At 43.6% G+C, this 15936-nt stretch overlaps 1 protein-coding gene across 3 annotated transcripts in view; it reads right to left on the reverse strand.

The window, feature by feature from the left end:
• Positions 1 to 7817: 7817 nt before the first annotated feature.
• The window catches only part of AHCYL2 (adenosylhomocysteinase like 2), a 407107-nt gene continuing 398988 nt past the window's right edge, over positions 7818 to 15936 (reverse strand). For all 3 annotated transcript variants that reach the window (XM_069229350.1, XM_069229352.1, XM_069229351.1), the window contains exon 17: positions 7818 to 7953. In XM_069229350.1, coding sequence (XP_069085451.1) covers positions 7947 to 7953 — 7 coding nt within the window. In that variant the 3' untranslated portion in view covers positions 7818 to 7946. The remainder of the gene's footprint in view (positions 7954 to 15936) is intronic.

Raw genomic sequence — 15936 nt, forward strand, 5'->3', positions numbered from 1 at the left:
AAACACTAAAAATACCCAACCCCCACCCCTAAATCTAGAAATACCCCTCCCCCAAACCTAAACCGCCCGACCCCCCACCCCTAAAACTAAAAATACCCCGACCCCCCACCCTCGCCCCTAAAACTAAAACTCCCCCAACCCCCTGCCCCTAAAACTAAAACCCCAACCCCCCTCCCCTAAAACTAAAAATACCCCTCCCTCCCCCACCCCTAAACCACCCAGACGCCCCCTCCCCTAAAACTAAAACCCAACCCCCCACCCCTGCCCCTAAAACCCCAACCCACCCACGCCCCCAAAACTAAAAATACCCCGACCCCTGCCCCTAAAACTAAAACCCCAATCCCCCAACCCGCCCCACTTACTTGACTCGTCGCATCGTCCTCTTCAGCCGACTCACTTATTTTGTGCCTTAACCACGTATGTGCGTTGTTCAGCACATGCGTGGTTAAGTCACAAAACAACAAAGTCGTGGTTAACGAAAGCGTTGCTCCACTTTCGTTGCCCACAACTTTGTTGTTCTGGAGTCGGCATTCAGGGCGTTTCCCTATGAGTAACATATCACTTTTGCACATCACTCGACAGAGGAAAATCAAGCTGTTCAGAAAATTACTAAGGACGTATTAGATGTTGCTACGCTCTGATGAATAGCTAATAACTTTAAAAATTAAAATCAAATCAGAAATTGTAAATGCTCCCACTATGAAACCTTTATACAAAAACAATGTACGATAACTGTGGATGCTAGTGTGTAAGGTATAGGTACAATTCTTTCCCAGCTCCTGCAGGTGATCTCACCCCCAACTTAGCATTGATGCATCTCTCACAATTGTGATGTTTGCGAGGGAAAAGGAGAGCGAACTGCCGTTGGTCAGGCTACTGCAGGTCCACCACCAAAGAAGGTCCTCAATAGTCTACTGAGAGATCCAGATGGAAACGGCGAAGCAGTCCTAAATCTGCATCCACTGAAACATGAGGTTCAGCTTTAGATCCTGCGTATGTCATCTGGCATTCGGGACGAGGAGGATGCACAAAGCTAGGAGTCCGAGAAGACTTAAAGCTGTCCTCACAGAGACCTAGATTGAGCTCAAAGCATGAATTTTCAGTGGGAACATTGTTTCCTAGCACACAGTTGTAGAATATTGCTAGTTGTAGGAAGACTGACTGGCAAAGTTGGGAGTGGAGCTTTGGACCCACGTTGAGGGGAACAGAAAGAAAGGACGTGAAGTCAGCACGCTGAGGTGGCACTTATAAACATCTCTATTCTATCACTTCCGGAGCAGTACGGAATCATCATGTAGCTGCACAACACCTTTTGCCAGCGGGCATAGGCCCATCTTTGTATGCAGTCTAGCATGCTTGTGAAAATTATTACGGTGAGGAATCTGCAGTTAAAACTATGCATCCATCAGTATGGTGGTACATGCTGTAAAATACATGCTTGGGACCTAAATATCAGTCAAGAGAAAACAGATATGCAAGTTAGGGGAAGAAGAAAAAGGGGTGGTTAATGCCCTGTAAAACTGAGAGCAGACCATACAGTGCAAAGTTAGGAACACTGAGCAAAAACTCAAGAGGGGTGAACATTCAAAATGCCTCTCTGGAGAACTAAACAACTCTGTTGGTGGAACAGAAAAACATTAAATCTCAAACTCTTCGCCTGAGGAGGTTAAAATTCTGCATAAGTTATGTAGCTTAGAAGGCTGAGCTACTCCTACAGAAACAGATTCCAAAACAGATAAGGAAAAAAACCGAACATTTTCACCACCTTCAGCACTGAGCTATCGAGCATTGTACCAGCTTAGTTCGCTTTACAACCTTATCCTGGTTATGGTTTTTTCATTTGTCATCCAAAAAAGTAAAGCATGAATTAAATCAAGGCACCACAGGAAAGGCATATTTAGATTTATAAGCATTGTTCTCTAGGCTCTTGAGGTGCGATTTAAGCAGCTTTAGAGTATGGCTAGATGTATTTAGTTTATCTGAACGTAAGCACCAGTGCCAGGTCCCCCAGCACCAGAGTAACGCAGTACGTTCCCAGGAGGGAGAACAACTCATCCTCCAAAACTATAGATTTGGTTAACAACTAAGGGTGATTTTGCTCAAGGAGCCTGTGCAACCCCAAGACACTCTGATCTTGTTTCGTGAAGCAGGCCAACTCTTTGCAATACTGTGAAAAGCATACCAGGCGTGTATTAGTCATCCAGTATGGTCGACACTAAGCCTTTTGCCTTGGTGAATTCCCTTCCAAAGTAGCTTGCAAGTGCAGGCTTCCAAAGGTATCACCCTAAATGGTAAGCAGGCAGCCTTGGAATGAGGGTGGCGATTTTGCGTGAACTTGATGGTATCAAGCCTAATATCAGATTTCCTGATCTCAGATAGGACTTTCTGTTCAGGAATCTAGTCGAGGGTCCCATTATGTAGTAGTCCTTTCCTGCACAGCGGCAAGAGACTCTGAGAGGCTGATTAATTCCAGCAAAGATGACAAAAGAACAGTGGTGGTAAGGCCACTATACAATACATGAGACACAAGCCCAGTGAGTGTTAGCTGCTAAGAAATTCTTGCTGTGTTATATTGGGTTATAGGTTTTATTAAGCACACCACTACCTTTACAGGGGGTCAAGTGCTGAAAACAACTCTACATAAAACAGGGCAGAAGGTTAATGAGCACAGAGCCAGCTCTTCAAGGCTTTCCTAAAGTGCATCAGATTTGGCAGAAGTGTGTTTCACCGTTTGGCAGTTTGGCTGTCTGCAAAGTACTGCTTGAAGGCAGTCATATATGCTTTATATAGAAGGAGAAAAATGTGTTCAGCATATATTATAAAAAGAGCAAGTTACTTACCTTCTGTAATGCTTTTTCTGGTGGGTGTCCAGTTCTGGACAAGGTGGAGTTGCAGGTCTTGGGGATGGCAACTTACTTCTCGAGGCCCGTCTCCAGGATCCATGCCTCCTCATTTTCTTGTGTTTCCTTCGGGATGTCTTGGAAGATTGATGGTAACCTTGATCTTGGGTGCGACTTCCGACTTCCTCGCCATTCGTCTTGTTCTTTGGCCATAAACACTGAATAACGATCACACTTTTCTGAGGAGAGTCAACTCCAGGACATGTAGATGGTGTGGAAAAAAGGGAACCAAGGTCAAACACACCGTGAAGGCAATTTATGGCTTTGGTGCCGCCATGTTTTGCCACGTGCAGAGTCGACATGGAGCCGCCCCCCATCATTGATATTGGAGAGCTACTGCAAGAAGATCCAGAATGGTTCCTGGGATATTCAAAAGGTTAGTAATATGAGGGTAGATGTACTCATCAGCAAATTAAATCCAAACCTCATCATTTCTAAGCTGTAACAGTGGGAGAAAATGAAAGCATCGTCCAAAAAGGGAGATTAACTGGACTGGAGGAGGCCAAGCTTTATCCTGCCTGGTGGGTGGAAAAAAAGGGAACACAGAGTGTAAGATAACACAAAAGGAAAATCATTCTGAAGAGTGAGATGACTCATGGATGAAGCACTACAAACCTCTATGCAATGACAACACTTTCATAGACTTTTTTTCGGCTTATGTCTGCAGCACAGGCAATTCTCACCTAATATGGTAGAAGGGAGCAGAATAGACAGTAATCCTTTTAGGTGGAGAAAGGCTCACTTGACTAAAGACTGTATATGCACAATCTCTCTAATGGCATCTTGCACAGATAGTTAATCTGTATATGACTCTGAATCCATAAGACTCGGGAGAGGAGTACCTACCCTGGGCCCTAAGGGTCAGGGTTTTGTGACTCAACAAAAAAGGGCTAAGTGTGGCCAGACTAAGGGTGTAAGCTGAACTGTTGTAAGCCTGCACCACGAGTATTCACTTATACAATCTATTAAAGTGTAAAGCGGACATTTTAAGTTTCTGAAGGAGAGAAAAGGCATTTGCAACAGATTTAAAGAGATACTTTTTGCAGGTGCAGCTACAATAGGTGATTGCGATCATGGCCCAGGTATACTTTGAGCTACCATGGGTCTAGGCCCCTATGCTGTGCATAAGCAATCCTGGTCTAGTACACAAAGATACAAGACAGCCATGAACCTGAAGGAAGGGAGACTCAAAAGTATGTACAAAAACAGAAATAACTTGAGAAGACACCAAAGCGACATTCCAGTTTCAGAAGCATTTTATTTCTTGAGGTTACAGACAGATTCCTTATTGCTGATCTAATACAATCACGCATACGTTAATACTTAGACGTGTTTGAAAATGGTATATATTCAAAAGTTTAGTTCTTTACTGTTGAAATGTACTGATAAATAAACAACTCTATTTTATTATTAATATCGTTCAGAACAGAATTATTTTGCTCAAACAATTTGCTGGTGTTGCCTAGCTCCATTTAATATTATATCTCTTAAGTTACTTTTCTGTATTTTTTTAAAAACAATTACAATGAGTAAATCTCAGATGATCACACAAGGAGGTGGATCAGGGAAAAAAAAAAAACAAGCAGCGAAAGCTTTACTGGCAATGTATAGAAATAAGAGTAAGGTTATAAGACGAGATGTATAGAAATAAAAAATTCAAGTAAAAAAAAAATAATCACATTTGCTTCCAACTACTTTTGCTAAAATACACAAGACTGAAATTAGCACAAGCTGATGCGCTGGTGGGAGGACCACATACTTTCGACTTAGAGAGACGGGCTTTCCCCTACAATAGTGTTATATTTGCAGCCTGAGATTTTACTTGGATATTATGCAGTGTTCCAGCGGAGTCCTTCAGTGAATATAGTGCAGTGATTCAGACGCCACAGACGCACTTTTTTTCTCCAGAACCTGGAATAAAATAACCATCTGGGCCAGAGTACTTCAGCACGAGATGGGACAAGGTGCAGTGTGACTCGGCTTGGACAATAAAACCGAAGATGCAAGGACCACCCTGCCATCAAAGGATGCAATAGTCGCAGAAGAGAATAGCTGCAAGATTAGAAACCAGGTATTCAACTGCCTAGTAGAACCAACAAAGTGCTGTGCAGTTATTAGTGTTGAATAGTCTATGTAGTGTAAAAGGAAACCAGACTAAAAATAACTGAATGCTTCGGGGTCCTGGCTTAGCAAGTACACTGAGGCCACAGGGTGGCGGTTAAGTTAGGGAGAGGCAATTACCAGAAGAAAGGGGGTGGTCTCAATCCAAACAGCAAGACGAGGCAAAGACACCGGTGAGCTATTCATGAAAATGTTTGTATTGCAAAGTCATAGCTGTTAAGCAAAGAAGAGTTTCTTGTACCAAACCAGATCCCAACCATATTCCTCTGCGGAATCAGAGGCTCGATCCTACAGATCGAAATTCAAAATACTTGTCGTTATATATATATATATATATATATATATATATATATATATATATATATATATATCACAAAGTCCTAGAAAAAAAACATTATTGGGCAGACCAGGACGTGGTGAGGACAACTTATTAAGACTTTAGTGCCATGAAATCCCACGGGCTCAGAATTTTAATAAATAAAAACACTTTATGAACAAGAAAGCATTTAGCGTTTTTTGTGTAAACACTAGACATTCCATCAGTTTCATGTCTGAATTTAATTCATCCTTTGTGTATCATCAGAATGGCCGAGTTCATGCTCCGATGTCCCAGCTGCGAACCCACTGCTCAGTCCAAGGTTTGTGCGCTACTCATCAACAGACTATACGGCTTTCCTTGCCTGATCATAATTATCTAAGTATACCACCGAAGTCGCAGTCTGTTCAGCCTAACGTGTTGTGCCAGGAGAATACAACCGGTCTTTGCTTATGCCAAGCAGAAATAACTAAGAAAATAGTTTACACAAAACAACTTAGTCCTGCAAGGCACGACATAAATTACCACTTTGCATATCAAAGCAAATTGTGGGTCCCGTGTCTCTTCTACACTTTAAACAACAGGTAAAGCTGGGGCATTACGCCGATTTGGTACCTCCCACAACGCCCAACATTAGTCTGGAGGGATCTGGCCTTAATTTAACATGTGGGGTAGTGTTGGTACAATATGTTGCATAACGGTCACAATAAAGCAAATACACACGTGTGTGTAGTACTAGTAAGGACGTGTTATTTCCTGTAGTGTCTTCTACAACATTAATACGGCCTTCCTCCTTATTTCAGATTTCAAGAACAACCAAACACTGTGACCTATCAAAGCAGGCGCTGCATCATTATACAAATATAAAAACAATTAAAAAAAAGAAGAAAAAAAAAAATAAAAACTAAATAAAATAAAACAGAGGCTGTCCAAATACACTGCCATGACTCTAAACAGACCTCAGACCCAAGATCCTACTTAACCTCCAAAATTCTCTTCTTTTCTCCCAGTCTATCAAGATGGTGTAATATGCAGACAGTCGGCAGGCAGAATAGTTCTTAGGTTCATGAGAAAGAAGGGGGCTGCAGAACCCACCAAAGAAGAAAAAGAAGCATCTGCTGGGAGAAATGTTTGAGCAAATACGACAAAGGCTTCTTAGACTCAGCTGTATTAAAGAGAAAATCTGAGGCACATGGAAAGGGGCTACAGAGAGAGGAGGGCTAGGGCTACTTGAGGCTGTTTTCGTATATGTTGCTGCAACAAGTAGAGGCTATTTGCTAGAAGTTGGTTATAAGGGAAAAAGCTGTTCTAGTGCACAAGTTTTAATGACTATCAACTTGACGGGGATGAAGGAGCCAAAAGTTACAAAGAAGAGACCCTTACACATTAAGTCAAAGTTTCATACCAATATTACAGTACCGAAAATTAGCCATATGGGTTATTCCTGAGATTCGTCTGCCTACTCCCTGAGCAAAACACCCATCTTTAAATCCTACTGCAAAGGATGTTTTCTGTATCCAAACCTTAAAATATTCTAAAAGCAGAGAACCCTCACTCAGTAGGACAGCGATTGATGTTTCAAGAATATCTATGTTCCAGCCGCAGGCCTACGAGTCATCTTCTGACAGGCAGAGAAAAAAGGTCTACTCAATATTCCTACAAGAATTCACATTTTTTTGTTAAATTGTTCCCACTGTTGCTTACATTAAGGTAAGCCCAGCTTAATGATCTGAAAGCGTAGGCGTCTGCAGAATATTTTTTCAGGGTGGGGGGTCGGGGTTGGGTCGTACCAGACTGTTTTTGGCGGGGACTGTGACCGTACTAGTGCAGGCAGCGTGAGCGGGAACACCAGACTGTACCTAAATCCAGGATGTGGGCTGGGGTGGGAGGAAGGTCCAAAGGGGAAAGGGAGGGGGGGGAAGGGGTGGTTCAGTACCTCCCCTGCAGACGCCCATGCCTGAAAGCAGAAATGAATGTGCTGTAGTTAGTTGTTTATACGTTTAAATGAATCCAGGGCAGATTTAAGATTTAGTCTTCTTTACAATAGTGCCATTAGCAGACTTTGCCAGCAAACAGGATTGTGCTAATTTCATTGTTTATGTAATGGTAAAGAAATAGTAACACTGGGCCACTTTTTTGCAGGCTAAAGCAATGGTGAAAACAATATTTTGAAGTTTCTTTAAGAAATACTATTTGAGTTTGAAAACACATCACATCTGTCGCTGAATTAAGCGGTATGAACACAAAGAAATGTTGAAAACAGGAACACCTGGGGGGTAAAAATGCCCCTCCCTCTCGAATAACGGATGGCTTGAAGCGGACAGATACTTGCAATACATTTGTCCAGAGAATAGAGGCTGCTCCTCTCCAGAACAGCCACAAATACAAGGGTTTTCCAGTAATATGGCAGTCAACACCATTGGCAGAGGAGGCACGTACAGTATTGTAGGCAGGTTTTTCTTTAATAAATACACACTGTTTACTAAGCGAGCAAGTCCGGCAGCTCTAGAGGGGGGTAAAAGCTCCTACTGTGTCACCCTGCAGTACAGTAGCTGTGAAAAGTGGGCAGTCTTCAGTTTTTCACTTTTCTTCCTTACAGATACAAAACCTCAATACCTAAAAGGAAGCAAAAAAAAACAGCTTATGTATGCAGCTGCATATCAGATTGTTTTAACACCGTAAACAGGCAACATATTTCCTCCTCCTGTGACACTTGCCTCACATTAAAACCTACCCACTGCAGGACAGAGGTAATAATGGGACTCACGAAAGAGAAAGGTGACCACAGCAGTTCACTGCTCATTTCTTCGAACTATTTGTTTTACATACTTTTATTAAAAACCAGCATTAAAATGAAAGATATATCGATCATGGTTTTCTTTCTATATTAACATCAAGCAATTATGAACTACAAAGACCTTTACAAAAGGTGAAAATGAAGGAAATATTACAAACAGTGGAGCTCCAGTGTCATCAAAGAGTACCAGCAGACTTCAGTTTGTAACCCACAGTGCAATAACAAAAACTGCAAAACCTTAAAGGGAGCTTGGAGTTTGAGCAACAAATAGATGCTATGTGACGGAAAATGAAAATGTCACTTACCCAGTGTACATCTGTTCATGGCATTGGTCGCTGCAGATTCACATGTTGTGCACAGTCCGCCATCTGGTGTTGGGTCGGAGTGTTACAAGTTGTTTTTCTTCGAAGAAGTCTTTCGAGTCACGAGACCGAGGGACTCCTCCTCTTTGCTTCCATTGCGCATGGGCGTCGGCTCCATCTTAGATTGTTTTCCCCGCAGAGGGTGAGGTAGGAGTTGTGTGTGTTAGTAATAGTGCCCATGCAATGGAATGAATAAGTATGTACAAATTAAGGTTAAGTAATATATATATATACAAATGTACAAATGTTGAAGATAACTTCCAACGGCTACAGGCTCCCGGGGAGGCGGGTGGGCACATGTGAATCTGCAGCGACCAATGCCACGAACAGATGTACACTGGGTAAGTGACATTTTCAGTTCGATGGCATCTGTTGCTGCAGATACACATGCTGTGCATAGACTAGTAAGCAGTTATCTCCCCAAAAGCGGTGGCTCAGCCTGTAGGAGTGGAAGTAGTCTGAAACAAAGTTCTCAGTACGGCTTGACCTACTGTGGCTTGTTGTGCAGATAGCACGTCTACACAGTAGTGTTTAGTAAATGTGTGAGGCGTGGACCATGTGGCTGCCTTACATATTTCGTGCATTGGAATATTTCCTAAGAATGCCATGGTAGCGCCTTTTTTTCTGGTTGAGTGTGCCCTTGGTGTAATGGGCAGTTGTCTCTTTGCTTTAAGATAGCAGGTTTGGATGCACTTAACTATCCATCTGGCTATACCTTGTTTTGATATTGGGTTTCCTGTATGAGGTTTTTGAAATGCAATAAACAGTTGTTTTGTTTTCCTAACCTCCTTTGTTCTGTTGATGTAGTACATTAGTGCTCTTTTGACATCTAATGTATGTAGTGCCCTTTCAGCTACTGAGTCTGGCTGTGGGAAGAACACTGGTAACTCTACCGTTTGATTTAAGTGGAACAGTGAAATAACCTTTGGTAGGAATTTAGGATTGGTTCTTAGTACAACCTTATTTTGGTGTATTTGGATAAAAGGTTCTTGTATTGTAAACGCCTGAATTTCACTTACTCTTCTTAGAGATGTGATGGCAATGAGAAATGCAACTTTCCAGGTTAAGAATTGTATTTCGCAAGAATGCATGGGTTCAAAAGGTGGTCCCATGAGTCTTGTCAAGACGATGTTAAGGTTCCATGAAGGAACAGGTGGTGTTCTTGGTGGTATTATTCTTCTTAGGCCCTCCATAAATGCTTTAATGACGGGTATCCTAAACAGTGAAGTTGAATGGGTAATCTGCAGGTATGCAGATATTGCTGCAAGGTGTATTTTAATGGAAGAGAAGGCTAGATTTGACTTTTGTAAGTGTAGTAAGTATCCCACTACATCTTTTGGGGATGCGTGTAATGGATGAACTTGATTATTATGGCAGTAGCAAACAAACCTTTTCCATTTGCTTGGATAGCAGTGTCTGGTGGATGGTCTTCTAGCTTGTTTTATGACTTCCATACATTCTTGAGTGAGGTTTAAATGTCCGAATTCTAGGATTTCAGGAGCCAGATTGCTAGATTGAGCGATGCTGGGTTTGGATGCCTGATCTGCTGTTTGTGTTGTGTTAACAGATCTGGCCTGTTGGGTAACTTGACGTGTGGTACTACTGACAGGTCTAGTAGTGTTGTGTACCAAGGTTGTCTTGCCCATGTTGGTGCTATTAATATGAGTTTGAGTTTGTTTTGACTCAATTTGTTTACTAGATATGGAAGGAGAGGGAGAGGGAGAGGGGGAAAAGCGTATGCAAATTTCCCTGACCAGTTCATCCATAGGGCATTGCCTTGAGACTATTTGTGTGGGTACCTGGATGCGAAGTTTTGGCATTTTGCGTTCTCTTTTGTTGCAAATAGGTCTATTTGCGGTGTACCCCAAAGTTTGAAGTAAGTGTTTAGGATTTGGGGGTGAATCTCCCATTCGTGGACCTGTTGGTGATCTCGAGAGAGATTGTCTGCTAGTTGATTTTGGATCCCTGGAATAAACTGTGCTATTAGGCGAATGTGGTTGTGAATTGCCCTTTGCCATATCTTTTGTGCTAGGAGACATAGCTGTGTCGAGTGTGTTCCCCCTTGCTTGTTTAGGTAATACATTGTTGTCATGTTGTCTGTTTTGACAAGAACGTATTTGTGGGTTATGATGGGTTGAAATGCTTTTAGCGCCAGGAATACTGCTAGTAATTCGAGGTGCTTTATATGCAGTTTTGTTTGATGAACGTCCCATTGTCCTTGGATGCTGTGGTGATCGAGGTGTGCTCCCCACCCTGTCATGGAAGCATCTGTTATTACGTATTGTGGCACTGGGTCTTGGAACGGCCGCCCTTTGTTTAAATTTGTACTGTTCCACCATAGAAGCGAGAGGTATGTTTGGCGGTCTACCAACACCAGATCTAGAAGGTGACCCTGTGCATGTGACCATTGTGATGCTAGGCACTGTTGTAAGGGCCTCATGTGCAGTCTTGCGTTTGGGACAATGGCTATGCATGAGGACATCATGCCTAGGAGTTTTAAAACCACTTTTGCCTGTATTTTTAGTGTTGGATACATGGCCTGTATGACCTTGTGAAAATTTTGAACCCTTTGTGGACTCGGAGTGGCTAATCCTTTTGTTGTGTTGATTACCGCTCCTAAGTAGTGCTGTATTTTGCACGGCACAATGTGTGATTTTTTGTAGTTGAGGGAGAACCCGAGTTTGTAGAGGGTTTGTATGACATACTCTGTGTGTTGTGAACACTTTGTTAGCGAGTTGGTCTTGATTAGCCAATCGTCTAGATACGGGAATACGTGTATTTGCTGCCTTCTGATGTGTGCGGCTACTACTGCTAGGCATTTGGTAAATACTCTTGGTGCGGTCGTTATACCGAACGGTAAGACTTTGAATTGATAGTGTATTCCCTTGAATACAAACATTAGGTATTTCCTGTGCGAAGGGTGTATCGGTATGTGGAAATACGCGTCTTTGAGATCTAAGGTTGTCATGTAATCTTGTTGCTTTAGCAGTGGTAACACCTCCTGTAGCGTGACCATGTGAAAGTGGTCTGATTTGATGTAGGTGTTTAGTATTCTGAGATCTAAGATTGGCCTCAGTGTTTTGTCCTTTTTGGGTATTAGAAAGTACAGTGAATAGACTCCTGTGTTTATTTCTGTACATGGTACCAGTTCTATTGCTTCTTTTTGCAGTAGTGCTTGAACTTCTATTTCTAGGAGGTCTAAATGCTGTTTTGACATTTTTTGTGTTTTTGGTGGGATATTTGGAGGGATCTGTAGAAATTCTATGCAATAACCATGTTGGATAATTGCTAAGACCCAAGTGTCTGTTGTTATATCCACCCACGATTGATAAAACTGACTTAGTCTTCCCCCCACTGGTGTTATGTGGAGGGGTTGAGTGACTTGCAAGTCACTGTTTGGTTGTTGGGGTTTTGGGGCTTTGAAATTTTCCCCGGTTTCTCGGGAATTGTCCCCCTCTGTACTGGCCCCGAAAACCTCCCCTTTGGTACTGTCCCTGGTAGGTAGACGGTGTTGATTGTGAGGTGCTGGCTTGTGTGGCCTGACCCCGAAACCCCCCTCTGAAGGTTGTTTTACGGAAGGTGCCGAAAGTGCCTCTGCTTTGCGGGGAGTAGAGCGCGCCCATGGCCTTGGCTGTGTCAGTGTCCTTTTTCAGCTTCTCAATCGCCGTGTCAACCTCTGGTCCGAACAATTGTTGTTCGTTGAACGGCATATTGAGTACTGCTTGCTGTATTTCTGGTTTAAAGCCAGACGTGCGTAACCATGCGTGCCTTCTGATGGTTACTGCAGTGTTTATTGTCCTTGCAGCTGTGTCCGCTGCATCCATAGAGGAGCGTATTTGGTTATTGGAGATGTTTTGTCCCTCCTCAACCACCTGTTTTGCCCGCTTTTGAAATTCTTTGGGTAGATGCTCGATGAGATGCTGCATCTCGTCCCAATGGGCTCTATCATAACGCGCTAGGAGCGCCTGAGAGTTTGCGATGCGCCACTGGCTTGCAGCTTGTACAGCTACTCTTTTCCCAGCTGTGTCGAATTTTCGGCTTTCCTTATCCGGGGGTGGTGCATCGCCCGATGTGTGTGAATTGGCTCTTTTGCGAGCTGCTCCTACCACGACTGAGTCTGGTGGCAGTTGAGAGGTGATAAAAGCAGGGTCTGTGGGAGGTGCTTTATATTTTTTCTCTACCCTCGGAGTGATCGCTCTACTCTTGACAGGGTCTTTGAAGATTTGCTTCGCGTGCCTTAGCATTCCTGGAAGCATAGGCAGGCTTTGGTAGTTGCTATGGGTGGAGGAGAGGGTGTTAAAAAGGAAGTCATCCTCGACAGGTTCTGTGTGTAACGACACGTTGTGGAATTCTGCTGCCCTAGCTACCACCTGCGCATACGCTGTGCCGTCCTCAGGTGGTGAGGGCTTGGTAGGGTATGACTCTGGACTATTGTCTGACACTGGGGCGTCGTATAGGTCCCAAGCATCTTGGTCATCTTGGCTCATGGTGGTGTGAGCCGGTGAATGTGACGGAGTTTGTGTCGGTGATATCTGAGTTACAGGTGGAGGAGAGGGTGGCGGAGTTGCTTTCTTTGCCACCTTTGCTTGTGGTGTTAGTTGTTCAGTTTGGAACTCTAGTCTCCTTTTTCTCCTGATTGGTGGAAGAGTGCTAATCTTCCCTGTTCCACTCTGGATGAAGATCCTCTTTTGTGTATGGTCTACATCAGTAGTCTGTAACTCCTCTTCAAACCTGTGTTTACGCATTTGAGAGGACAATGATTGTTCCTCTGAATATGAGCCGGTAGTGGGTTCGGTTGCTGGTTGTTTTGGCACTGAAACTGTGTCTTTTTGTTTTCGGCTCCGAGGCGAATCTCTTCTTTTTCGGAGTCGAGCCTTCTCGGCGTCGATCATCCTCGGTGCCGCTGTCTCTGCGTCGAGCAGCGTCGGCTCCGCTTTCTCGGCGTCGATCTTTTTCGGCAACACTTTCTCGGTCCCGAGAATGTTGCGTGCCTGTATCTCGACCAGAGTCGGACGTTCTGGGCACCAGTTCGGCCTTTTTCGGTGCCGATGGACGGTCACCTTTATGGGTTGAGCCATGGCCAGTCGGCAGTGGCGTCCCCTGGGCCTTGTCTGTTTTCTTGTGCTGTGTGCTTTTCGACGTCTTACTTACAGTTTCATCGACGTTGAATTCATCTGAGTCCGATTCATGGATGGAGAAGGCTTCCTCCTCTTCTCCTTGTTCCTCGAACTCTCGGTGTTCTGTCGGCGTGGACGCCATCTGTAATCTTCTGGCTCGACGGTCACGGAGCGTTTTTCGGGACCGGAACGCACGACAGGCCTCACAAGTTTCTTCTTTGTGCTCGGGTGACAGGCACAAGTTACAGACCAAATGTTGGTCCGTATATGGATATTTATTGTGGCATTTAGGACAGAATCGGAACGGGGTCCGTTCCATCGGTGTCGATGTTACACGCGGTCGGGCCGACCAGGCCCCGGACGGGGGATCGAAATTACCCCGAAGGGCTACCGGAGCTCTTCACGATTCGGTGTCGATTCTAACTATCCCGATCGAAACAATACCGACGTAGTTTTTCGAAGTTTTGACTATCTTTCCGTCCCGAAACCCGGAGCGAAAAGGAACACGTCCGAACCCGAGGGCGGAAAAAAAACAATCTAAGATGGAGCCGACACCCATGCGCAATGGAAGCAAAGAGGAGGAGTCCCTCGGTCTCGTGACTCGAAAGACTTCTTCGAAGAAAAACAACTTGTAACACTCCGACCCAACACCAGATGGCGGACTGTGCACAACATGTGTATCTGCAGCAACAGATGCCATCGAACAGTGTCTTACCTCCGGTAACGCTCTTTCTCGTGGATACTCTAACTGCAGATTTATCACCTTCTGAATTCTTCCAGGTGCCAGATGCGATCTGGAAGCTTTTTTCCAGTGAATGCTCCCACACACAAGAAGGTGGCACGATCAGTCTCATCCAGTTCCCAGAAGTGACGGCAATGAGCTGTATTTAAGTTTCATCCCTGCACACCAACATCGGTTTATAACTAAATAGTTCACGCCCTTATAAGCAGAACATCTAAGATATTCAGAAACTTGACAGTGCACACAATCTAACAGGGAACTTTATGAATTCATAAAAGTACAATCCACAGAATGGGAGGCGCACAGGTCGGTGAGGATATTGTAGTTAGAATAACCACCAGAAAGAGGGTTACTGAAGTTAAGTACATTGTTTTTGTGGTGGGTACTTCTCATTACAGATTCCCCATCTTTTGACTGGATGCCAAAGTAGTACCTCCCAAAAGTTGCACTGTACTGTGGCAGTAGAGAACAAATATTTTCCACTTAGCAGCGTAGCACGCTCTAGTTGTGGGTTTAAGAGTTTTTTTTGAGAATGCCCATACATTCAGGTGGGAGATTAAGGTAACCGAATTCTATGCCCCAAGGAGCCAAATCGAAGGTTGAGCTCCTTTGGATTTGGGTGCCTGACTTCGCCATGGTTGTGAGTGAGAAGGTCCGGGTTGAGGGGAAGCTTCTCGTGGGGAGGTACGGAAAGCTTGAGTAGTGCAGTGAACCATGGTTGATGAGTTCAAGTTGAAACTATCAGAATTAGGGTGAGATGTTTGCCTGAGCTTCCGAACCACAAACGGAATAAGAGGGAGATGTGGAAAAGCATAGGCAAATATTACTGACAAGTTAATCTGTAGAGCAGTGGTTCCTAACCTTTTGACTCCTGAGGACCCCCAACGAATCATTACTGGAAGCCGGGGACTCCCAGCAATTTGTACAATTTAATTTTCAAACATTAAAACAGTAATTCGCAAAAAATATAACAAGTACACATCAAACAAGTACTCAAATTACTAAAGATAAAATTCTTTTACATTGAAAAAATATGCAAAAATCCAAACTTTTTACTGGAAAGGTTGACGCTGTATCTCGGCAACTACCTTTTCAATGTTTGGTTTTTATTTAGGAAAGGTGAATCCTCAGGTCCGATTCTACATTTCCGGAGCGATTTGTTTTTATTTTTTAGGTATGCAAGATCTGAGAAAGCTTTTTCACATAAACTAGTGAAGGGGAAAGGAAGTAAACCATAAGGGCCTCTAATCTCTCCCTAGCCTCTCTGTCACATGTATTTAATTTGTTTTATAGCACCTCTCATACCACTGTAGGGTGTCAGGGCACTGTACAGGGGACTTACAAGGTGTAGGATTCACATGTCATCCACACTGGTAGGCATTTTCTAAGAGTGCTTGGTCCCGAGAAGTACAAATTTAGGATTCAGAACACAGCACAGTGATTATCAAGGACGTTGGCAAGAAGAACGTATTTCTACACAAGCAAACCTTTTTTAGAAGCATAAGGAAAATGAAAGACCAGAAAAAAAATAATAATAATTTGTGCCATGCTGTTTGCATGCAGCTCTCTAATGGCAGTTCA

Source organism: Pleurodeles waltl, chromosome 4_1 (genome assembly GCF_031143425.1).
Source record: "Pleurodeles waltl isolate 20211129_DDA chromosome 4_1, aPleWal1.hap1.20221129, whole genome shotgun sequence".
Classification (NCBI taxonomy): Eukaryota; Metazoa; Chordata; class Amphibia; order Caudata; family Salamandridae; genus Pleurodeles; species Pleurodeles waltl.